General features: G+C 43.3%; 1 protein-coding gene and 1 long non-coding RNA gene across 2 annotated transcripts in view; one reads left to right on the forward strand and one right to left on the reverse strand.

The window, feature by feature from the left end:
- The window catches only part of GLP2R (glucagon like peptide 2 receptor), a 135418-nt gene that overhangs the window by 87013 nt on the left and 22616 nt on the right, over positions 1-25789 (forward strand). Inside the window, exons 9-10 of the mRNA XM_039501579.1 lie at positions 5459-5528; positions 22293-22381. Coding sequence (XP_039357513.1) covers positions 5459-5528; positions 22293-22381 — 159 coding nt within the window. The remainder of the gene's footprint in view (positions 1-5458; positions 5529-22292; positions 22382-25789) is intronic.
- LOC120383430 lies at positions 1546-9200 on the reverse strand. Its single transcript, XR_005588473.1, has 3 exons — positions 9117-9200; positions 2308-2408; positions 1546-1767 (listed from the first exon to the last, which is right to left on the reverse strand). It is a non-coding gene; the product is annotated as an uncharacterized LOC120383430 (long non-coding RNA).

Here is a 25789-nt window from a genome sequence, read left to right on the forward strand (position 1 = left end):
CGATCAGATCCAAGACTTCCCGGTCAGTCTATGCTGGGTCCCTCTTTCTATTCAGAGATTACATGAACTCCTCTGCTGGAGAGCTCTGCATCGCTGCCGGTGCTGCTGAGCTCGCCCCGATGTCCAACCACGAAATGGGATTCTAACTGTCCAGACAGGAAAAGGAATTCAAATTTTCCCGGGACTTTTCCTGTGTGGCTGGTCAGAGCATCCAAGCTCGGACTGCTGTCCAGAGCATCAACAGAGTGGTGCAGTGTGGGATAGCTCCCGGAGCTAGTAAGTTCGATTTGCATCCACACCTAGCCTAATTCGACATAGCCATGTCGAATTTAGCGCTACTCCCCTCGTCGGGGTGGAGTACCGAATTCAAACTAAAGAGCCCTCTAGGTCGAATTAAATGGCTTCCTGGTGTGGACGGGTGCGTGGTTAATTCGAATTAACGCTGCTAAATTCGAATTAAAGTCCTAGTGTAGACCAGGCCTGAGAGACCATGCACTGCCCCTTTTAAGAAAGCAGCACTCACCAGTCTGAAGGAAAGCTCCTTCAAACACAGCAGTAGCCACCACCAGCAGTTCCATCCCTCTCTTGGTGAGCCCTGTCCCCCTACCCCACTCTTCAGAGATGGAGTACATGGGTGGGGAGCAGGGGACACCCTGACATCAGCGCCCCTCCTCTCCCTGTCCCCTTCTGCACAGCAGACAGGAGCTGTGGGGCTGCAGACACCAGCAGAGCAGCAGTGGGAAGGCCACCCCTGCTCTGGAGGTGTCCCATTTATAATGGCACTCTGGGCCTTCACCCTCTTCGCCCGTGCTTAAGGCCAGCCCTGTAGAATGGAATTTGAGGCTGTCACGTTTCAGGGTGCAATCCAGACCAATGAGAGGTTGTGTCACCACCTGGCCCATAACCTGGTGCCTAACAGTGCTTTGCCATTGTGGCTCCCAACCTGGGTCACTCACAAACAGCCTACAAGCATGCAGGTGACACCCGAAGTTTTTGTGTACACCTACAGCTCTGACCCAGAAGCTCTGACCCAGCAGCCTGTCAAAAATACTCCAGTCACACTCTGGTTTGCACCAGTCTTGGCTACTATTGCAAGGTGCCTCAACACACTCCCAATCCCAGATTTTCATGTAGTCTGCACTGTCCAGCCCTCTCCTGGGCAGTTCAGATATTGTCCTGTAAGGGGTCAATATTAAACAATTTGTTACTTTAAATGGAGTTAAACAGTCCAGTTTAAACACAACACTGGATTACTTTATATTAAACATAAAACAAGTTTATTTAACTAGAGAGAGAGATTTTAAGTGCGTACAAGTATAAGGCATTGAAATCAGGAATGGTTACAAGAGAAATAGAAATAAAACACTTTCTAGTAGCTAAACTTAACAAGCTAGATTTGCTTCAACATGAATTCCTTACCACATATTCCCAGCAACATTGCTGACCATATTCTCAGGTCAGGATCACACCCAGAGTCAATGGGCTGGTTCCTTTGTCTTCTTAGGTGAAAAAAAATAGGATGGGATTGGGAGAGATCCCTTGGGTGCTTTTGTGCCTCATTTTTGTAGCCCAGTCACCCTTTGAAGTGGATTCTTCTGAGGATTACCCCTCAAAGCAAAGTTTATTCAAACAGTAAAGAAGGTGATGTGGAGTTTGGTGTGGAAGGTGGCTGCATGCTCTCTCTTCTCCCCTGTGTTTGCTGAAATGTGGATTTGTCTTGTCTCCTGCCATTTCCCCCTCTTGCTGTCTCAAGGACCCTGTTTACTACTTATATGTAAATTGAGATAAACACACATTCCGTGGGTTAGGATAGACCTGTTTAATAACTTTTGCCTAGTCAGGATTTTGTGGATTTGGACATGTGCTTACAACATCATAACTTTACATATAATGTTGCTACATACATTTCACCATGATATTATTGACCAGCAAGTTATTCTTTTTCAGAGGACACCTCACAAGGCATATTTTGTACCAAGATTATTGCAATGGTGTGTAAGGTGTGAATACAGGGGTGCTTTCAATCACAAACGTCCACCTGGACAGTTCTCAGAACTGAAGTGCTTCAGTCCATAATTCCTCCTTCTCTGCTAGTTCCCACTGAAGCTCCAGTACTAAGTCATCTCACTGCAGGAATTTCATTCAGGATCTCCTCTAATTCCTGCACAACATGGCTCTCTTGTCAGACTCCTTCTTTCTCATTACTAGGAGTAAGATGCTCAAAAGGAGCTATACACAGAGAAATAAAGATAAAACACTTTCTAGTTGCTAAATTTAACAAGATTTGGCTCAACATGAATTCCTTACCACGTGTTCCCAGCAACATTGCTGTCTCAACTCAGCTTCACTCCTCTCTCTGCCAAGGACCCCTCCAGACAAGCACTCCTTTCCTCCAAAACCGTCTCTGCCTAGATCAACCATGGAGAAACTGCTTTCAGTCCAGATGATCTTAGAGCAGCAGATGATGCAGAGTGCCCTCATAGGTACCAGGCCACCTCAACAACACCTATGTCACATTATGATGCAGAATCCCCTCTCACTTGCCAGGCCACCTCAGCATCTTTCTCCTCAGCTAAGGATAGCCCTGGTATCTATACTGTGTCTTCCTAATAACTTTAGACATTTCCAAGAACCACTGTGTATAATTGTTGCCTCTGTGGCTGGAACTGATGATAACTCAGATCCCTCCCCATCTGAACTATTACGGAGAATTCTTTCCCAGGTGTCTGGCTGGTGGGTCTCACCCACATGCTCCAGGGCTAACTAGTCACCATATTTGTATTTGAGAAGGAATTGTCCCCCAGGTCAGACTGGCAGAGACACGGGCGGGGGGGGAGATTGAGGTGGGGGTTCGCCACCTTCTGCAGCATGGGGCATGGTTCACTTGCTGGTTTGAACTAGAGTAAATGGTGTATTTACTGTCACTTGAAATCTTTAAATCAAGATTTGAGGATTTCAGTAACTCAGCAAGAGGCTATGGGTCTATTACAGTATGAGGTTCTATGGCCTGTGATGTGCAGGAGGTCAGACTAGATGACTGATAGTCCCTTCTGGCCTTAAAGTCGATGCGTCTATGACATGCCATTCAATACACTTCCTGCAATCTAGTGAGGGCAAATATTTCTCTCAGTTAATGAGAGACTATTGAACTAGTCAAGGACTTTTGATAAACTTTATATCAGGTACCCCACCGGGGTTGCCCATATTTTTTCCTCACAGCTATTCCAAACCCATAGTTTCAGTGGCTCTGAAATAAACAAGGGATCTGAAAGTTTCCCATTGCAGACCTGTAGATGAGATCAGGAAGGATCTGGGACCAAGGCAATCAGCAGGGTGGATCAATGATCTTTCTGACTCATGACAGAGCAGTGAGAGTTGTGTCAATGGGCATCAGTTCATGGGCTCTCTTCTTGGAGGCACAATCAAAGGCCAAAAATCTTCCCTTTGATGGGGATGTGATATTCACTGCCAATACCAAAAAGTCCTGAAAAGACTGAGGGAAAAAAAGATCCATACAGTCCTTATGACTTTTGCCATGTTCCTGTGCACAAAAGGAGAGATCCAACTTTCCTCCATCCTTCAGGTACCAGTGCCAGTATCCCTTATTCCTTAGCTGCCCTGGATTATTTTTATTACTAGAAGCTTCAATCTCAGTCTCATCTAGAGTGTAATAAGCAACAAAATAACAAGGGAGGTCATCAGAGATATAGTTTCTCAGGAAGTCAGCCATTGTCATCAGTGGTAGACCTCAGGTTTGATGGAGTGACCTGACAGCACTAGTCTTTCATTTTGCTTCCCTCTCTTCCCCTTCAAATTCCCTGCCCTTTGGAGACCATCTGGTTGTTCTGTTTCCTGGTGACATGTTGTGGAATAACCACCGACTTGGAAAGGGAGCTGATGATATTGAGAATGGTTGCAGTATTCAGTTCTAGTCTGTGTTGCCTACAAACCCCCTTCCCATAATCCTTCAGTGATCCTCTCTCCTGTGACACTGCTCATGGAGGAAGTGGGTTCTCTTCTGAAGAAAAGGAATATTGAGGAAGTTCCAGTAGGGAGGAAAAGGCTTTTATTCCAGATCTTTCCTCACACTGAAGGCTGACAAAAATTCAACCCAACAAGGGAAGGTCCTCTCATGGATTGCGAACTAGTTAAAGGATAGGAAACAAAGGGCAGGAATAATGGTCAGTTTTCAGAATGGAAAGAGGTAAATAGTGCTGTTCCCGAGGGGTCTGTACTGGGCCCAGTCCTATTCAACGTATTCATAACTGATCTGGAATGGAGTAAACAGTGAGATGGCAAAATTTGCAGATGATACAAAACTACTCAAGATAGTTAAGTCCCAGGCAGACTATGAAGAGCTACAAAAGGATCTCTCAAAACTGGGTGACTGGGCAACAAAATGGCAGATGAAATTCAGTGTTGATAAATGCAAAGTAATGCATATTGGAAAACATAATCCCAACTATACATATTAAATGATGGGGTCAAATTAGCTATTATCACTCAAGAAAGATCTTGGAGTCATTGTGAATAGTTCTCTGAAAACATCCACTCAATGTGCAGCGGCAGTCAAAAAAGCGAACAGAATGTTGGGAATCATTAAGAAAGGGATAGATAATAAGAGAGAAAATATCATATTGCCTCTATATAAATACATGGTACGCCCTTATCTTGAATACTGCATGCAGATGTGGTCACCTCATCTCAAAAAAGACATATTAGAATTGGAAAGATTTCAGAAAAGGGCAATAAAAATGATTAAGAGCATGGAACATCTGGCAAATGAGGAGAGATTAATAAGAGTGGGACTTTTCAGCTTGGAAAAAAGACAACTAAGGGGGGATATGATAGAGGTCTATAAAATCATGACTGGTGTGGAGAAAGTAAATAAGGAAGTGTTATTTACTCCTTCTCATAGCACAAGAACTAGGAGTCACCAAATAAAACGAATAGGCAGCAGGTTTAAAACAAACAAAAGTATTTTTTCCATACAACGCACAATCAACCTGTGGAAATCTTTGCCAGAGGATGTTGTGAAGGCCAGGACTGTAACATGGTTCAAAAAAGAACTAGATAAATTCATGGAGGATAGGTCCATCAATGGCTATTAGCCAGGATGGGTGGGAATAGTGTCCCTAGCCTTTGTTTGTGAGGAGCTGGGAATGGGCAACGGAGGATGGATCACTTGATTGCCTGTTCTCTTCATTCCCTCTGGGGCACCTGGCATTGGCCACTGTCAGAAGTCAGGATATTGGGGTAGATGGACCTTTGGTCTGATCCAGTATGGCCGTTCTTATGTTCTTATGATCTTTTGGTTTCAGTCTATTGTTTCTAAGGAATAGCAAATAAAAAAAATAAATCTTGTCAAATACCCTTTAACATTTTAATGTGATTTTTTAAAATCTAAATTAAATTGTTTCTATGAATCTAATATAATTATACTTTAAATTAATCCTAGGTGCTGGGACATAAATAACCATATGGGAATCTGGTGGATCATCCGAGGGCCAATATTATTTTCCATTACAGTAAGGATTATTTTATCTTTTGTTTATATATTATACAGATGTGATTGTCTATTTTTATCTTTCCAAGAAATTATATTCTGGCTCAGATGATAATGAGAACCAAAGTGCAGTGGTCACTTGATGTAAAGACACAGTCCCTGCCCCAAAGAATCTACAAAATGGAGTGAGAGTAATAAACACTGAAATGGAGGAGGGGACATGTACAACAAACACTAATGTCCAACGGGACACGTGCACTTGAAGAGTCAGTGAAATCAGTTGTTTTTTCTTTCATTGTTTATTTGGTGTAAGGGTTTTTCTTTCTATGAATTCATCACTAACTTTGCAGAAGCAAGATGTTAGGGCAGTGCTGGCAAATTGATTTCAGTAGAGCATCCCACTTTGGTACAGACACCCCGTTCTGCACCTTAGTCACAAAAAAGGCACCTCCTTCCCTTTGGACTGTAGCCAATCCTTATGTGCAGTGCAGGCTCACAGGCAACACAACACTCCAGCTGCTCCATGGACCTGTCCCCTAGACCTGGGCTCATAGAATCATAGAAATGTAGGGCTGGAAAGAAACTACAGAGATCATCTACTCCATTTCCTTGTGCTCACAGACTCATAGACTTTAAGGTCAGAAGGGACCATTATGATCATCTAGTCTGACCTCCTGCACAATGCAGGCCACAGAATCTCACCCATCCACTCCTGTAGCAAACCCTTAGCCTATGTCTGAGTTATTGAAGTCCTCAAATGTAGTTTGAAGACCTCAAGGTGCAGAGAATCCTCCAGCAGGTGACCCGTGCCCCATGCTGCAGAGGAAGGCGAAAAACCTCCAGAGCCTCTGCCAATCTGCCCTGGAGGAAAATTCCTTCCCAACCCCAAATATGGCGATTAGTTAAACCCTGAGCATGTGGGCAAGACTCACCAGCCAGCACCCAGGAAAGAATTCTCTGTAGTAACTCAGATCCCACCCCATCTAACATCCCATCTCATCACCATTGGGCATACTTACCTGCTGATAATCAAAGATCAATTGCCAAATTAATTGCAAAAATTAGGCTATCCCATCATACCATCCCCTCCATAAACTTATCAAGCTTAGTCTTGAAGCCAGATATGTCTTTTGTCCCCACTACTCCCCTTGGAAGGCTGTTCCAGAACTTCACTCCTCTAATGGTTAGAAACCTTCATCTAATTTCAAGTCTAAACTTCCTAGTGTCCAGTTTATATCCATTTGTTCTTGTGTTCACATTGGTACTAATCTTAAATAATTCCTCTCCCTCCCTAATATTAATCCCTCTGATATATTTATAAAGAGCAATCATATCCCCCCCTCAGCCTTCTTTTGGTTAGGCTAGAAGGAATGGCCAAGTAAATCTAGACCATCCCTGACAGGTGTTTCTCTAATTTGTTCCTAAAAGCCTCCAGTGAGGACAACAATACACGAGCATTACCTTCCAGGCCTCCACAGGCCTTGCTTTCTCTCTATAGATTAGCAATAGGCACACATCAATCCCTGAGTCATCAAAGTGTCCTTCTGGACTGCCCATCCCCTCATCCACTGAAGACTCAGAAGTCTCAGCTTTGCTATCCCCAAAGAAATAGTACACACCAGCTTATTAGTTTTAACTCAGGATAACCACTCCACTTAACGCACAGCACTTAGATACATTTCTAGTTAAAATCTGTTTACATTCACAGTCTGTGGAATAACCTTGCAGTAGGCCCTTTGTATATCGTAGGTAGCATCATTAACCTTTTCCATGTCCTCAAAAGGAGCCTCCCGTGAGTTTTGCATTTTGTACATTTTTACAAGGAGTAACAACAGCCCCAAATCTCCCACATCAAATGATCAGTCCCAAGTACTGTGGCCACACCATTCTTTCAGAGCTACTTCGTTTTTGTGAGCATTCCCATCATAGTCTTTAAATCTTCCCTAACATTTGCAGCCACTGGTTCCCCCTTTGCCTCAGTGCCACCTTCCCAGGAGTCTCTGATGAGATCTAGTGGCCCTCTGATTTTTCTACCATACACGAGGTCAAATGGGGCAAAACCTGTGGCATCTTGAGGCTCCACCCAATAAGCAAATAGGTAATAACAAGTAAGGGTAACATTACATCTGTCACTCTCCTTTCTGTTGACATACATTTTTAACATAGATTTTAGAGTCCCATTGAACTGTTCATCACTGGATGATATGGGGTGGATTTTAATGGCTTCCATAACTCACTAAATAGATGGGATATGAAATTTGACCCATGATATGACAAAATCTCTTGGGAAACCTACTCTGTTAAATGGAGAGAACAGTGACATAGCCATTGCTTTGGCCTCTACATTATACAGGGCAGTGCCTCTGGGTACCTGGTGGGAAAATCCACCATGACTAATAAATATTTCTTTACCCCTTGGGTTGGATGGGTTAACAGTCCTATAATATCCATGGCCATCCCCAAAATTCTTCTTTGATTGTTGACAGGAGGTTCAAGGGAGTCTTGCAGTGCCATACAGGCTTTTCTCTGCTTCTGACATGAGTCAGAAGTCCAGCAGTATTCCTTTATCTGATTTTGAATATTGGGCCAATACAATTTTTTCTTTAACATTTCATATGTCCTCTGTTCCCAAATGATGTGCAAAACCACACTCTTAGACTAATGAAATTAACTCCACACAATGTTTTGAGGGCACAATCAAAATTGTTTGCAGGGTTCCCCAGAATTTCCTTCTGGCACAGCCTACCCTCTTCTATAAAGAACCTTCCCCTGTTCACTGTATCTGGGGCCTTACTGTGAACAATTTCCCTTATGCTATCTAGAGAGGGGACTGCATTTTTCTCTGCAGCAAACTGTTCAGCTCTGGCTTGCCTGGAGAGATGTTACAGGTGGGGGAAGATTCCTCCCCTTTCTTTTAAGGCACATTGCTATTTTCTGCTAATAAGGGGGCAGAAGCTTCTCCTCCTCCATCATCTACCTTTCCCTTGTCAGAGATTTACCTCTGTAAACTCAGGGACATATTCTCTTTAGTTACAGGTCACAATGTTAACAGCTTTAGGCAATGATATTATGTCATTTCCAACCAACACATCAGCAGGTATATTAAATGCTCCCACTTGAAAAGTACCGCTTAGACCTCCCCACTCTGGTTTGATGCAGGCCAGAGGCACCCTGGTTTAGATGATCCTGAAGCTAGTGGTTTTACCTCCTCCCCTGGGAACCATATCATTCTCCTGACCAGGGAAATCTGAGTACCAGTGTCTTACCACACTGGGCACAGTTTACTGTGTACCTGGGCCTTTTTAATAAATTCCTTGTCTGTCTCGCCTGATAAAGCTACCCAGAACTCTTTCTGCCACCACTGAAGTCTCTGCCTAAAGGTAGCTGCATTAACCTGCACAGATCAGTGAGTGAATTTGGATCCCCTTACTTAGGGCACTGCCTTTTCATGTGATCAAGGGACTCATATAAGTAACAGTTTCTTGGGCCTTCCTCTGGGGTTGGATCCAGTAATTGGGAGGAAACTGGTACTGGGGTGGTGTGGATTTACTGCTCTCAGGTTTTTGCCCTTCCCTTTAGGACTTATGCTCCGCTCCCTGAATAGTCTCACTTGTATGTACAAGCCAGCTACTTCTGCAACTGCTTCCACTGATTCTGGAGTTTTTGCCAATACAGCAGCTCTCACTTCCTCAGAGAAGACAATGAGTCAACAATGCAATGCTGCAAAAAAAAAAGAAAGTACAATATTGAGTTGTATAAACAGAGGCATAGCATGAAAGTCAAGGGAGGTGATAGTACTACTTTACTCTGTGCTGTTTAGACCTCAGCTGGAGTACTGTGTCCAATTTTGGTCACCAATGTATAGAAAGGAGTTAGAGAAACTTGAAAGGATCCAGAGATGAATGACAAAGATGATCAAAGGGATGGAATGCAAGCCATATGAGCAAACATGGAAGGAATTGGATATGTTTAGTTTGGAAAAGAGAAGATAAATGGTCCTCACTTGGGGAGTATGGCCTAGTGGTCACAGCTGCAACTCCTGATTGCCAAGTGGGTTGTGGGGAAGGGAGTCCAGGCCTTCCCACTCCACCAGGCTCTGACTCAGGGCCCTTTGAGCTACCAGTAGTCTAGCAACTAAGGCTGCTTAAGGCTGTCCTCCCTGGGCCTTTCCTCTGTCCACCCCTCCCCCCCAGCGTCAGCTTAGTCCAAGGCTTTTCCCTGTTGGGAAAACCCAAACCACAATAACTAAGAGGGGGTCACCAATGTCCGAGGTCCATAGGATACCTCCCTCTCTGGTTGTCTCCAGGGTGGATCCTCCCTTCCCTCAGGGAGGGTCCCTTTAGGCAGCTATGGTAGAGTCTTAGGCTTCCCTCTGATCTGCTGGAGCTGTGGGCTACAGGCCTGCTCACCTCCTACTCTGTCACCCAAATGAGCTAATTCCCTGCTTTTTAATTCCTCCATCAGATGGAGCATTTGCTGCAGGTGTGGTAGGGTGGAGCTGGCTGATCCCCAAAAAATCCCTTAACCCTTTGTTGCTTAGTGTGGGATTTGTACACCCCATCATGGGGGGACATGATAGCCGTCTTCAAATAATTGAAAAGCTGCCATAAAAAAGATGGAAAAAAAGTTGTTCTCTCTTGCCACACAGGGCAGGACAAGAGGCAATTGGTTCAAACTACAGCACAGCAGTTATAGGTGAAAGCTCAGGAAAAACTTCCTAACTTTAAGAACAGTAGGACAATGGAACAGATGCCTAGGGAGGTCATGGAAGCTCCTTCACTGGAGGTTTCCAAAAAGAGGCTGGATAGCCATCTGTCTTGGATGATTTAGACACAACAAATCCTGCATCACGGCAGGGGGGTTAGACCAGATGACCTCTGCAGTCTCTTCTAACCCTATGGTTCTATTATTCTATTCTATGACCTCAAAGAACTGCTCCTGAGCAATTAGATCTACTAACTTGTCATGAGATTCTGCCTCCTTACTTGTTATCTATTTTCTTAAATAATCCACCATTTTATGCACATATTCCCCATGAGCTAATTTATCAACTTTTTTGAGGTTTCTGAATTTGAAGCGATATGCCTCTGGAGTAGTTTGAAACCTTTTTGATGCATACTCCTTGAATTGGACATATTTCATAGACTCACTAATATCCATATCATTAAATACTTGTAAGGTTTTACCAGTCAATTTGGAGAGTAGGTGTCAGTGTTTGGGACATGGGTGGTCATGCCTAGTGGCTAGAGCAGGTGTTCGTAGCCAGGAATTGGAGCGCAGGGTCAGACCCAAAATCAGAGGGCAGACACCAGACCCAAGGGTCAGAGCCAAAGATCAGAACTAGATTGCCTGGAGTGAGGCAAGGCAGGGTTAGGGCTGGAACAAGCAAGTGCAGGAGTTATCACAGCTATAGGCAAATGCTTTGACCAGACACTTAATTACTGCTGCACTTAAGAGCCAGTCTGATGACCTTTCCTTCCAACCAATCACACAGTGTGGTAAATTAGACAGCCTATTACTAGCCAGCTGTGCTTATTAGGATGTGCTGAAAAGTTTATGAGAAAATAAAGTTAAAATGCTACTGGTGCCTGCCTAACAAAATATATCAGATTCAAGTAAAGTTTCTCACCATATGCTTTCATCTGTCTCATTGACCAAACTTTTGAGGTCAAGACCCATTCTCCAGTTCAATAAATGCTTCCTTTTTCTCTTCTGGTGCTGTAAAAATGATGGGCAGGGAGAGAAGGAGGATGTCATGGGATGTTTTCCCCTCCTTTTTACAGTGTCAGTTCTCCTTTTGGAAAAACATTTCCAGCGGAGATTCAGAAGACAAAGAGTCTGTAGGGAACAATGTTCGCTGCTACTTTTCCTTGCCTGTTGGAGCTTCTTTTGTTTCCCTCCATGCTTGATGACTCTGTTTACTGTTTAAGTGCAGATTAAGCAGAGCACCCATTCCTTTGTCTCAGACAGACCTAAAGAACGAGGAGTACTTGTGGCACCTTAGAGACTAACAAATTTATTTGAGCATAAGCTTTCATGGGCTAAAACTCACTTTGCCCTCAACTAAAACCTCTCCAGCGCATCATCAAGGATCTACACCTTATCCTGAAGGACGATCTCTCACTCTCACAGATCTTGGGAGACAGACTAGTCCTTGCTTACAGACAGCCCCCGAACCTGAAGCAAATACTCACCAGCAACCACACAACAAAAAAACTAACCCAGTAACCTGTCCTTGCAACAAAGCCCGATGCCTGCTCTGTCCACCTATCTATTCAGGGGACACCATCATAGGACCTAATCACATCAGCCACACCATCAGAGGCTCTTTCACCTTACATCTACCAATGCGATATATGCCATCATGTGCCAGCAATGCCCTTCTGCCATGTACATTGGCCAAACTGGACAGTCTCTATGCAAAAGAATAAATGGACACAAATCAGACGTCAAGAATTATAACATTCAAAAAACAGTCAGAGAACACTTCAGCCTCACTGGTCACTCAGTTACAGATCTCAGTTACAATACTCCAACAAAAAAACCTTCAAAAACAGACTCCAATGAGAAACTGCAGAATTGGAATTAATTTGCAAACTAGACACCATTAAATTAGGCTTGAATAAAGGCTGGGAGTGGATGGGTCATTACACAAAGTAAAATTGTTTTCCCATGCTACTTCCCCCCCATACTGTTACTCACACCTTCTTGTCAATGGTTGGAAATGGGCCGTCCTGATTATCACTACAAAAGTTTTTTTCTTCTGCTGACCTAATAGCTCACCTTAATTAATTACCCTTGTTACAGTTGGTATGGCAACACCCATTTTTTCATGTTCTCTGTGTATATATATTTTCCTACTATATCTTCCACTCTATGCATCTGATGAAGTGGGTTTTAGCCCATGAGGGCTTATGCTCAAATACATTGTTTTAGTCTCTAAGGTGCCACAAGTACTCCTCGTTCTTTTTGCTGATACAGACTAACAAGGCTACCACTCTGAAATCAGACAGACCTGTTTGCCTATCTCAGTTTGGAACACAAGTTAATAACACCATACAGCGGAATCTTGTAACTTAATTTACAATGTTGCCCCACACATTTTATCAGGATAATAATGACCAGAAAACTATGAGTTTTCAAATGATACCTCACAAGAAATATTTTGTATAAAGATTATTACAATAGTATATCAGATGTGGATACAGGGGTACATTCTGTCACAGTTGGGTTGTTCAAACTGTCAGTAACCGGGATGGAGGCAGTTGTGTCTAGTGGTCAAAGCAGGTGCCAGTCCTAGTCATTAGAACAGCAGTTGGAAGCCAGGAATCAGATCCCAGGGTCAGAATTGGTGTCAGAGATCAAATGCCAAAGCAAGGGTCAGAGCCAGAGTTAGGAGACAGAATCAAAGTCCAGGGCCAGAACCAGAGTCAGAGACCAGGGACAAGGGTCAGAGCTGAAGTCCAAAGTCAGGAATCAGAGACAAGGATCAGAACTGGGCTACCTGGAGTGAGGGCTGGATTCAAGACAGGAGCATGGCTGGATCCAACGCCGGAACAAGGATGAAGCAGGACTTGGAACAAGCAGGCGCAGGAGCTATTTCAGCCATTGGCAAATGCTTTGAGCAGCCACTGAGCTGCTGGGCTAAAGAGCCAGTCTGCTGACTGTTCCAACCAAGCATGTGGTGTAGCCAGTTGGACAGCCTACTACAGGCTAGCTGCACTCGTTAGGTTGCCCAGAGGCTGGCTTTGCTGCAGACCTTGATTCCTCACAATAGGGTAGTCATTCTTTGCTCATCAGGGATCTTATGTACCATGCATATTCTTTCAACAGAGGTTAAATATTCCTCATTGCAATCAGTCTCTCTGTAACACAGACACAGCTTCTCCCAGCTGTGTTATCCCTGGGTTGAAGGATTCATTTTTGAAAGTCCGGCTCTTTTTCTTGGCCTTCTGCTTCTTAGGCTTCGTGCTTTTTGTCTTCTAGCTCTGGTGCTCTTTGGTGGGATGCTTCTAGGGCTGTTTCTTCTGTCTCCTGCTTTTGCTTTTCTGCCTCCCGCTCCTCTTTGGCTGCTCACATCTGGAATTCTTGTTCCTTCTGCACCTTTGCTACCTCCGACCTGGCCAGCTCTAACTTAATAGCTGTCTCACTGAGAATGGTGCCAGGCTGGTTTTCTAAGTCTTGAGGACTTTTCTTAGTCTTTAGGGGAATTCAGCTGCCCTTCTTGTTTCTAGGTCCAGTACAGTGAGAAGTTGTTAAAAAACTCTGCTCACTATACAAAATGTTCTTCTGACCCCAAAGGGCCAGCCACGTCACCAGGTCACTATAAGTTTGGATCTTACCCAAAATACTACACTGTCAGCCAATCCTTCAGGGTCTAAAACTAAAGATTTATTATAAGGAAAAAAGAACAAGAAGAGCAGTGGTCTGGCGGGAGCCAGATGAAGGACCGTGGTGGCGGTCGAGCATTCAGCGGCATTTCAGTGGCGCATTTCAGTGACGCGGCAAGCAGCGTCACCCAGAGGCGTCGCCGCCGAAATGCCACCAAATTTCAGCAGCATTTTGGCGGATGCTTGACCGCTGGCCAGTACGCGCGTGCATTTAGATGCCCCCCCAGGCACCACATTGGGGACCCCTGAAGAAGAGAGATGTTAAATGGTAAAACAGTCACATACATACAAAGTCTTCAAAGTCCATATATCAGGTTCCTAGCAATATTGGTGAGTTTGCTGGCTTGAAAGTCCCTCTGGAACACATCTACAGCTTGGATGGGTCATTCAGTCCTTTGTTCAGAGCTTTGTTTGTAGCAAAGTTCCTCCACAGTTAAGAAGCAGAATTGAAGACAAAATGGAGAAGATGCAGCTGCCTTTTATAGTCTTTTTGCCATGTGGCTCATGCTTCTTTTGTCCCAAACACAAGCTGCCTAGCACATGGCTTAAAGCCTTAGAGTTCTGTCTATAGGCATGCCCCTGCATGCCTTGTGGAGTCATAAGGTGTATCCCTTGCCTCTCTCAATGGGGAAGTTGTATAGCTGATGGTCCTTAATGGGTCATCAAGCAGGCTAGGCAGTGCTGATGCCAAACTGTCTGGCATCCCAGAAGTATAGCACAAGTTTTGTAATACAGACATACATACATATCTATAACCCAAACATTTTTGCAGATATTTTACATGGCATATCTGGCACAACTCATTGCAATTTTAAAATATCAATATTCATAATATCCTCAAGTATCCCCCAGATTTCATACAGCATCACACCCCACTAGATGCATCCTTCCAATTTGACAGAAAACAACTGATAATTACTCTGAGTACAGTTTGGCAACCAGATCTGCACCCACCATATAGTAATTTCATCTAGTCAGCATTTCCCTAGTCATGTATCATCATAATATCATCTTAAACTTCTATATAGAGCCTGCTATAGAGACGTGTATTATCTCTCCTCCCACTGAGTGCAATGTCAAGCTAGCAGGGACGCCATAGGCTTCAGCACACAGGAATGGGAAGGACCAGAGTCCGCATGGGAGCAGAAGTAGCAGGTCAGAGATAACATGTGGCTGAGGTCAGTGGGTTGGGTAGTAGACAGCCTAAGAGCTTGAACTAGAAGGCCTGAGATCTGGGCAGAGACCAGGGCTCAAGTCATGCTGGAATGCTCCAGAACACCATTCCAGCATTTCTATTTATTTATTGGCATTCTGGTACTGCACCATGTGATAGTGCATTCTGGCACTTCTTTTCTGGGGGGACTCAGTCACTCACAGAGACACAGACTCTTGCTGGCAGGGGGAGAAATAGCTACAACTGGAGGAGACAGGGTATCTCTCTGGCCCAATGATTATTCATTATTTTACACACAATATGTTATACAAAATGGAGCAATTTCAACAAGAGAGACTTGAGAGCATCTCACCTGGGATTGAATAGGCCTGAGTTCAAGTTCCTGAGTGTGGATTCTAACCTGGAACTCCTGTGCAGCCTTAACTCAGCTACTTTTGCATATGCATTATGCCTACAGTCTTTAACTACATTTATTGATTTAGCATTTGCATATTTGCTGAGCTAAGCAATAGCATTTTTACTGGTGATGTGGAGCTCTCACAGCCAATTGCTGAATTTGGTTAGCGGGCACTACTCGACAATGTGTATCATTGTTTGATCTGCACCACAGCTGCAACTTGGATTTCCTTAAAGACCCCAATGGTGCTGGTTGGCTACACAGAGGCCTTGCCCAGTCTAGTCATTATCTGCAGTCATTAACTACATGATTACATAGTAGTGTTTGCACCCCCACATTCACTGAAGTTCTAGGGCAGGTGAGAGGTCACCTTTTCCACCAGATACCAGGCTGGTGGGTTAGAACACATTCACCCCAACACACAGAGCTGCAACACAGCTGGAGATTCCCCCTTTCTAGTTCTGTTCTTGACATACCTCCCATGACTGGGGCCCCGGCTCTCTGCCCTCTTCTCAACTAACTAGAGTTCAGAGAAGGGGAAGCACAGCACACCTGCCAGAATATGGAGATAAGAAGTGAGCCTCAGGGCTGCCATACCTCTGTGAAGCTCTAGGGCTTGGATAGAGGCTCATTCATTCCAATCAAAAGCAACAGAGTCCTGTGGCACTTTATAGAGTAACAGACGTATTGGAGCATGAGCTTTCATGGGGGAGGGATAGCTCTGTGGTTTGAGCATTGGCCTGCTAAACCCAGAGTTATGAGCTCAATCCTTGAGGGGCTACTTAGGGATCTAGGCCAAAATCAGTACTGAAAGCAGGGGGCTGGATACAATGACCTTTCAGGGTCCCTTCCAGCTCAATGAGATAGGCATGACACATGTCTGTCAAAGTGGGTGTTCACCCACAAAAGCTTATGCTCCAATACATCTGTTAGTCTAGAAGGTACAACAGGACTCTTTGTTGCTTTTTACAAATCCAGCCTAACACAGCTACCCCTCTGATTCATTCCAATGAATCGTTGCTACCCAGTGTCATTGGCTCTGTGCTGGAGTACATCAATGAGGTTGTTGTGCTGGTGGTATAAGGAGAGGTAGGGATAAAGCTATCCCTGCTCCCAGTAATAGTCCCCTTTCATCCAACTCACACAACAACATAAAACCTTGCCTCTGACCTCTTACCCTATGCGTCCTCCATGCTCACTTGTTACTGCTGCTGAGGTGAAAGCCCCTAGAGTGCAGACACATCTGTGTGCTGCAACTGCACACCGAGGCTCCCACTTTGCATGGTGCCGGTTTCCCTAAAACAGCCCCTTCTGCCATATACACCCAGCTTTCACTCTGCCCCCTTCCCCAACCTCTTCCCCTCCAAATCCTCACTGTCCCCCTGCCCCCAACCCCATGCTCTTTATCATCAGACACCAGAGAAAGGGGAGGGGGAAACATCCATCAGTGGGAAGATTATGGAAATAAACAGGAATATGAAGGGGAAAAGAAGGGTGAACAGGGATGAGGGAGTGAAGGGGCAAAAATTGGGAATATGGGAGGGTAGGGGGAATAAGTGGGTCATAGTAGATGTCCATAATTCCCAATTCATGTGCTCCAATGGATGCCTCCCCTGCAGTGGAGATATTCTCCTTCCTCAGCAAGATTCCAACTCCAGCCAGGTCCTATTTGAATAAGCACGGAAGCCAGCAAAAACTATCCAAACAAAGTGTGACACAGGATGCAAAATGTATTAAATCTCCTGTTTTCAAATTAATTCTAATTTATAAACTAATTAACAGTGTATTTGTAAATGCTCAGACAAATCAATCTGTATTCACAGAGTAACTGCTACAAATTTCAGAAGAATACACTGTGTTCTTCATGCACAATAAAAGGTTGAATTTCTGCTTTGAGTACAAAACTTATCTCAAACTGAATTATGGAGTCATGACCAGCATCTTCACAATAATATGTGGAGCTGGTCACACCACCAATAGCTAAGGTTGCCCAACACTTCCCATTAGAAGAACCTGTTTTCAAATGCCTATAACTTTGCCAGACTTTAACAGTTTGAGCTGAAATTTCCCATGTCAGGTGTCTGTATCTGGCTGAAGGTTTAGTTAGTTTTTTGGTTTTTTTTTTCATGTTGAAAGTTTCAGCAAAAACAGGTCAGCCTTTTCTGAAAATGAGATTAGGGGAAAATCTGTTTGTCCATGTTAAAAAAATCCTGACAGCTTCTTCACTGAGAAGCCTTAATGTGTCCATACTTTAGAGCAGGGAGACTGAGTCCCTAGTGTCATGGATGTGCCCTTTACAATTCCTCTGAAAAAAATCCACATTTGTCCAAGTTATAAGACTCTGAAAAATCTCAGTTTTCATATGCTCAATAGTGGTTTGTTAGAGGTTAGCAGCTAAATTTTTGGAAGACTCAGTCTGCACGGACCATGCTTCTATCTGTACTGGCTGCTACATGTGACCACACTGTGCAGGTGCCATCCCCTCAGAGTGACTGAGCATGCTCCAGCCAAGGGCTGCAGGAGCTAAGCATGACTTTCCCTGTGATTGTTCCTCCCAGCTGCTGGTGACCACTTTAGCACTGGGCATCAAAACTGAGAGCAGCGTGACTATCAGGAAGATGTAAAACAGAAGCTACTAGAGTTAAACATTTTTAAATCAGCAGAGCAAGAGAACTTGCTTCAAGAGTTTTAAAAGATCTGGCTGAGGAGCACACTGGATCATTAATGCTGATTTTCAGTAAGTCTTGGAACACTGGGGAACTTTCAGAAGACTGAAAGTTAGCTAGTGTAGTACCAATTTTGAAAATGGGTAAATGAGATGATCTAGGTAATTATAGGCCTGATAGCGATCTCAGGCAAGATAATGGAGCAGTGGATATTGAACTTTATTAATAAAGACTTAAAGGAAAATAATGTTGTGACGGGTTCCCTGGGGTGCAGCCTGTGACTGTGGGACTACTGTGCCTCCCTGAACTCTCTCCAGACTGGGCTGTCTCTCGCAATGCCTTGCTAGTGATACCCTTCAGCAAACCCCTTCACTCAGCCCAACCGCATGGGGAGACCCCACACCCAGCTAGGTTGCATGAATGCTCCCAGTCACTCATGAATCTCACAGAGAAAGGTACCAGAGCCAAATCCCCCCAGCTCCCAGCACTGAACCTCAGGAATATACTGTCTTGCACTGCTCAAGATGGGCAGTGCAGATTTATTAATTGGTTCACCACTTCATCAATGGAAAGTGAATATACACCAGCCTTTGCAAAACCTGAACAGATTTGCCACACACTTCATACAAACTCACCGGTAAAGATCAACAGTTAAACAAATGTATTGACTATAAAAGATAGATTTTAAGTGATATTAAGTGATAGGATAAAAAGTCAGAGTTAGTTACCAAAAGAAATCAAATATAAGCACGCAGTCTAAAGTCTCAACCCTATTAGACTGGGCAACAACTAGACTAAGCAGTTTTTCTCTCCCCACTGGATATTGCAGTTCATAGTATACAGATTTCACCCTTGAAATCTGGGCCAGTCCCCTCAGTTGGAGTCTTCAGAGTGTCCTTGTTGCTTGCAGCATAGGTGGATCAAGGAGAAAAAGCCAAGCATGTGGCCACTGTGTCTATACCCTCAGTCCATGTGCTTGGAAAACACAAGTCCAGGCATGTCTGGGTGCATTGCTGAGTCCCCAGGCAAGGTTGAGCAATTTCCCTGGTGTGGCCTCATGCAGGTGAATCATTGCATTGTAGCTCCCTTGCTGGACAATGGTTGTTGATGGGTTAATTGACACCTCACCCAGGTGTTGGTTACTTTCCTTGCTGTTACCTCTGGGGAGCTAATATCTGGCTGATTCCCCAACTTACAGCATATTTTAGTGGCCACCATACAATGCAATTCTCATAACTTCATATGCATTAATGATGCACACATATGGATAGAGAAATGACCTTCATCACATCATAACCTTTCCCCTGATACCTTACAAGGCATGCTTTTTATGTAAGATCATGATTATATAAAAATGAGAAATATGGGGGTTCCAAGACATTCCCCCAAGGTATAGAATGTCACAAATGTAAATAATGCAAATCAACATGGAGTTATGGAAAATAGATCCTGTCAAATTAATATTAACTTTTTTTGGATAAGATTAAAAGTTGGTTGGTAAAGGTAATAGTGTTAATGTAACATACTTACACTTCTGTAAGGTGTTTGACTTGCTATTGCACATTTTGATTAAAAACGAGACTGATATAAAATTAACGTGGCACAGATTAAATGGATTAAACACTGGCTAACTGATAGGTCTCCAAATGTAATTGTAAATGGGGAGTCACCATCAAGCGAGTGTGTTTCCACTAAGCCCATCATGGATCAGTTCTTCGTCCTATGCTATTCAACATTTTTACCAATGACCTGGAAGAAAATATAAAATCATCTCTGATAAAGTTTGTAGATTACACAAAAATTGTGAGAGTGGTAAATAATGAAGAGGGCAGGCCACTGATTTAGGGTGATCTGGATTGATTGGTAAACTGGGATCAAGCAAACAATATGCATTTTAATATGGCTAAATGTAGATCTAGGAACAAAGCATGTAGGCCATACTTACAGGATGGTGGACTCTATCTTGGGAAGCAATGACTCTGAAATAGCTTTGGGGATCATGATGGATAGTCAGATGAACATGAGCTTCCAATGTGCCTCTGTGGCCAAAAGGGCTAATTTGATCCTGGGATGTATAAACAGGAAAATCTCAAGTAGGAGCAGAGAGGTTATTTTACCTCTGTATTTAGCACTGGTGTAACCACTACTGGAATATTGTCTCCAGTTCTGGTGCCCACAATTCAAGAAGGATGGTGATAAATTGAAGATGGGTCAGAGAAGATCCACAAGAATGATTACAGGATTAGAAAACCTGCCCTTCTCCCCACACCACAAAGAGATGGAGGAGGAAGAGGAATCAGCCTGACTGGAATGCAGAGAAGCGAGGAATGGGGGAGTGGAATATGGTAGGTGGGGGAAGGGTGATAGGGTGGATAGGAGGAAAGAAGGAAGAGGGACAGGAGCCAGGGGTGAGGTGGATAGCAACAGATGGGGGTAGAATTGGGATGGATAAAAGCTGAGGGAAGGGTAGCAGGAGCCGAGTTGGGAGAGATTGTTAGAAACAGAAAGGGAGCAGAGGGATCCACTCTCCTCCAAATCCTGAAACTGAAGCCAGAAGACTTGAGTCTCTACATCCCTCTAATGTCAGCAAACAGCTGTGAAACCCACTGGCAAAGCATATGTCTCCTCACTCTGTAGTGGCTGCTCCACATAGAGGATAACAACCTGCTACAAGTATCGGTTATGCTGTTAGCTCAAGTGGCAGCACTCTGTGTAGTGGATCTAAACATTCCAAACCTGCTGATTAGTCAGTTAGAAAAAGGGTTTTGTTTCTGAGAGAAATTTCAACAAAACATTTTTGTTCTTTTCATTTAAATTTTCTAGGAAAATTCAGACTTTCATTGAAATATCAAAATCTGAATTTTTTTGGTTTTCAGGCATTCTCTTTTCTGATGAAACATCGATAATTTCTGTGGAAAGCAGACAGTTTTTGCAAAAAAAATTTCCTATCAAAAGAGGAGGGTTTTTTTGTTGGTTTTTTTATGAACCCTACTGCTGATGAACCATGTGGATGTCAGTATAGCTCCACAATATGGAATTTTGTCTTTTCAGTTTGCTTTTTAAAAGCCTAGTAAATTACACACAAAAAAACTATGGCAAAAGAACATTATGGTTATATAGTCAAGCACTTAAATCTAGGACATTCCAGAATTAAGGTTGCCCATGCCATCTTTAATTACATGATCACTTTTTTTTCCTGCCTCATTCAGTGCATAGGATGGCTCTGCCCTGGGGATGTATCAGAGTTGTGGAGTGAAAGAGGCTGTTGTCCATAGGACTCTGTCTCATTTGTTGCAGAAGTTGGAAGTGGTATGGTGAATGAGACAGGGGGGCTTCAGGAAGAGAAAGAATGGTTTGCTGGTTAAGGATGTTGAATGCAACCCTGGAGAACTGGAGTCTATCCCTGCCTCTGCCACAGAGTTCCTGTGTGGCACTAGCAAGTCATTTAAACCAACATTTTCACACCTGGCCACTAATTGTTTCTTTTTCTGGGTGCCCATCTTGAGCCCTTAGGACCAGACTTACCCAAGTGCTGAGTACTCTCACCTGCAGTTGAAATCAGTGCGAGCAGTGCTTTGAACATATAAATTGCTATATAATGCTAAGGACTCTGAGAACTCTGATCTTAGGTGTCTCAAGTTGGGCACCTGAAATTAGTGGATACTTCTGACAATTTTGGTCTTAATCTCTCTCTGCCTCAATTTCCCACATGTAAAATTGGGATATTACCACCTACTCATTTCACAAACAATATGATGATGAATATCAAAGAAAACTCCATGAGGAAACTAATAATTCTGTACAGAATTCAGGGTTTTGGTGGTGTGTATTAAATGAGGCTTGGGAGCCACACATTGCAAGAAGATGATAAAACTGAACATTCAATAACTGCCCAGTCACTGAATGAGGCAGGGGTCATGTGGAAAAACTAAAATGTGATAGTATAGTTCAAGACTGTCTCATAATACGTGCGCACAAGGGAGCAGAATGAAGGTTGCACAGGCAAACATAATTCTGACATTTCCTAACTTTTGACTGCTTGATGTTACAACTTTCATGTTCTTTTAGTTTTTCAGATGTATATTATATACTCATGTATAACTGGTATTACTGTATAGTGACATTTACTGTAACTAATCAATATATATTTTCTTTTAAGGTTAATTTCTGCATCTTCCTAAAAATTCTAAAGTTGTTAATTTCCAAACTCAAAGCCCAGCAAATGAGCTTTCATGATTACAAATACAGGTATGTGATAAATATCAAAGTGTTACTAATCATTTGTATTACCATGGTGCCTTTCCTTCAGAAAGTTCCTAAAGTGCTACGGAGGATATATAGTTATACACAGCCACCAAAGTGGTAAGACATGGCAGCCATTCGGATCAAGTAACACAAGTGTCATAGGAGAGGAAGAGAAGAATAATGATTTGCCAACTGAAACTCAAGAGGAAATATAGGGAGGTTGAATGTAGGTACCAGTTCTAGCTGTAACCACACTTTGTTTTGCAGTAAGTGATAAGGAATCTTTAGTGATAAGTGGTTAGGATCCCAATTTTATACTTCTTTCAAAACTTACATCACCCCCTGAAGCTTCTCACATCTGGGGGGCTGAAGACTTAAGCCCAGGTCCTGGAGGGGCTGGGGGGGCAGGGCAACCCCTTCAGAGTCACCTGCGTCCCTTAGCATGCCCTAGTACCATGCTGTGGTATTGGGGATCAGGAAGGACTCAGAGGGAAGGACTCAGAGCACCACCTATTGAATCACTGCCATCACTTCCTGCAGCTGGCTGAGCTTTCCAGGGGAGGGTTCCAATCTAGGTACAGATCTAGGCTGTGCACTACTTGGCATATGAGACTGTAAGGAACTCATGCAGTCTGTGCAGGCTTGTAATTGTATTAGTATAGCTTACCCACTAGAGGTTGCTGCCCTCCAGCGGCCACCCACATTGGCTATATAAGAACTCAGCGAGTGCCAGTCTGACTACTCAATGCAACAGCTGCCTGGCTTCTTATCCATTAGGTGCTGTGTTGTGTTCTTGGAATAAAGCCTGACACTGATTCGGCTGAACCTGTGTCGATTGTGAGTGTTATCTATTCCATGACAGTTTGAGCAGAGCACTGACTAACCCATCTCCTCCCTTCATGATTTCTACTAGGGAATTCAAAACACTAACATACCTGTGGCTGATATAACCTCCAAAGATTCCAGAACCAAATGGTGCAACTGCAGGTACAGAATACTGCTCTCCAGGCTTCTCAACCCCCAGTACCATCAGACAGGGGCCTAAGTCCCATTGCTGCGTAAATTTATTCATGACAGATAGAAATTTTGTGATTTCCTGAATCAATGGCATCTACTTTATCTGCTCCGGCTCCTTATATACCCTACAGACCAGACCAAGGTAGGGCTTATAAATAGCCTACTGACCAGAGAAGCTCTGAATTAGGTATCACTGCTGCTGGAGCAGTACAGTCCCATGCTGAGTAACTTTGATGATTTCATCTGTGTTTTCTTAACTATATTTGATGACCCAAACTACACTCATGTGGCCAAAGCCTCCCTTCACTCCATAAAACAGGGTTGTTGGTCCATTTCGGACTACACTGCCCACTTTTGATACCTGATAAGGATGAGTTCGCCTGGATGAAACCATCAGTGACCCTATTTTCCTTTGTCAATTTATGCATCTGGATTGATGTCTGCTTATTTGAATGACATCAGGAGAGAAAGAGTTCATTCCAGCAAACTTGTTTCTATGTGATGATATTTCTGCAGGCATCACAAGCTAATCATGTGATTGAAACTATGTGGGTTGACAGAACTTGAACTCATCTCACTGGTCAAGAGAAGAAGCATTGTCACCAAAATGGTCTTTGTCATACTGTGGTGGGTCTGGCCACTTTGTGGCTACCTGTCCCTTGAAATTCAAACCTAGTATAAGCTTAGGAACCTCCATTGTCCAACCCTATACAACGCACACTTGGTAACTCTGGTGCATCCAGTAATTTCATGGACATAAAGTCCCAATTTAATGTAACCCTGCTCCTGATTATGTTGAGTCCATTGATGGTGCCCTGCTTTCTTCAGACGTGGTTAACCAAGTGACCCCATGAAGTCACCTTAGTCAAATTGCTGCATTTTCCGATTGTCCTCAGTATTACTTGATTTACACTGAATGATCCACATATTTCATGGAGGGCACAAGAAGCGTGTTTCAAATCAAGTTACTGCTGACAGTTATGCCTTGTGGGATCAAGTACCAAAACTCCAGAAGACGACACAACTACGTCTATTGTGCAGTCTTCCCAACACATTAGCCAACATCAACCTAGTGCTTCAAACACTTTTGATGTCCATAATTGTGGTAACAATTAAGGTACTACCAACCAATGCCCATCCAGACCATGTTGTTGGAATAGTTAGGGCCAAAGATCCCAACCCAGTCCCTGTGGTCCCAGCAAAATACCAAGATCTAGCAAACATGTTTGATAAAAGAAATATGGACATTCTACCACCTCATCACCCTTACAATTGTCCTATTGATCTCCAGCCAGGAGCCAAGATCCCACTGGGCAAATGTACACTCTGCTGGAACAAGAGCTCAAGGCTCTTCAGAAACACCTTCAAGAAAATCTTGCAAAAAATTTCATCCATCTGTTGACCTCTCTGTCCAGTATTCCTATATTATTTGTGATGAAGAAAGATGTCTGACTATGTGTTTGCATTAATTATCATGCCTTGAGTAGAATCAACATTAGGAATAGATACCCCTTGTTTTTTATCACTGAGTTATTTGACAGATTGTGCTCCACAATGCTGCTAACCAAGCCTTTGAGGCACTTATAATTTCTTTCAAATTCACAAAGGTGATGAATGGAAGTGCATGTTCTAGATGTGGTATGGCCATTTTGAGTATCTGGTGATGCCTTTCGGTTGTTCAGAGACCCTGGCCACTTTTCAGCATTTCATTAATGACATTTTTAGAAGCATTTAAAATCAATTTGTGGTGATCTACCTGGATCATATTCTTATCTTCTCAGAAACTTAACTCCTCCATGACCAACACATATTCACATAGTACTAGAATGGCTTCATGAGCATGGGCTTTACGCAAAACTAGAAAAATGTGAATTTGGCCAGTCGTCCATAGAATTTCTAGATTACTGTATATAGTTTTCTCAAGTGGCATCAGCATGGACAATAGAAAAGTGTCTGTGATCACGAATTGGGCAACCCCAAGAAATGTGTGTGAAGTTGAACATTTCCTTAAATTTGAAACTGTTTACCAATTTTTGCCAATTTTTATTAAGGATTTGGTAAGATTGGTGTCCTCTGTGATGACACTGCTCCAGAAGAATACTTGATTAGCCTGGACATTGGCAACTCAGTCTTTTTAGACCACTTAATGGATAATTTTTGTCAACGCCTATTCTGGTGCTCAGATCCAGTGAAACCCTTTAAGTTGAGGCAAACATGTTCAAAGTGGCAATCAGAGCTGTACTATCATAACAACATGGACCCCAGCATCAACTCCATGTGCACCCAATTTCTGTCCCAGGTATATACAGATCACAAAATTTTGGAATATCTACATGCCGTGAAAACCCTGAATCAACATCAAAACCAGTGGTCTTTATTTTTTTCCAGATTTTA

This window comes from Mauremys reevesii, linkage group 15, assembly GCF_016161935.1.
Source record: "Mauremys reevesii isolate NIE-2019 linkage group 15, ASM1616193v1, whole genome shotgun sequence".
NCBI lineage: Eukaryota > Metazoa > Chordata > Testudines > Geoemydidae > Mauremys > Mauremys reevesii.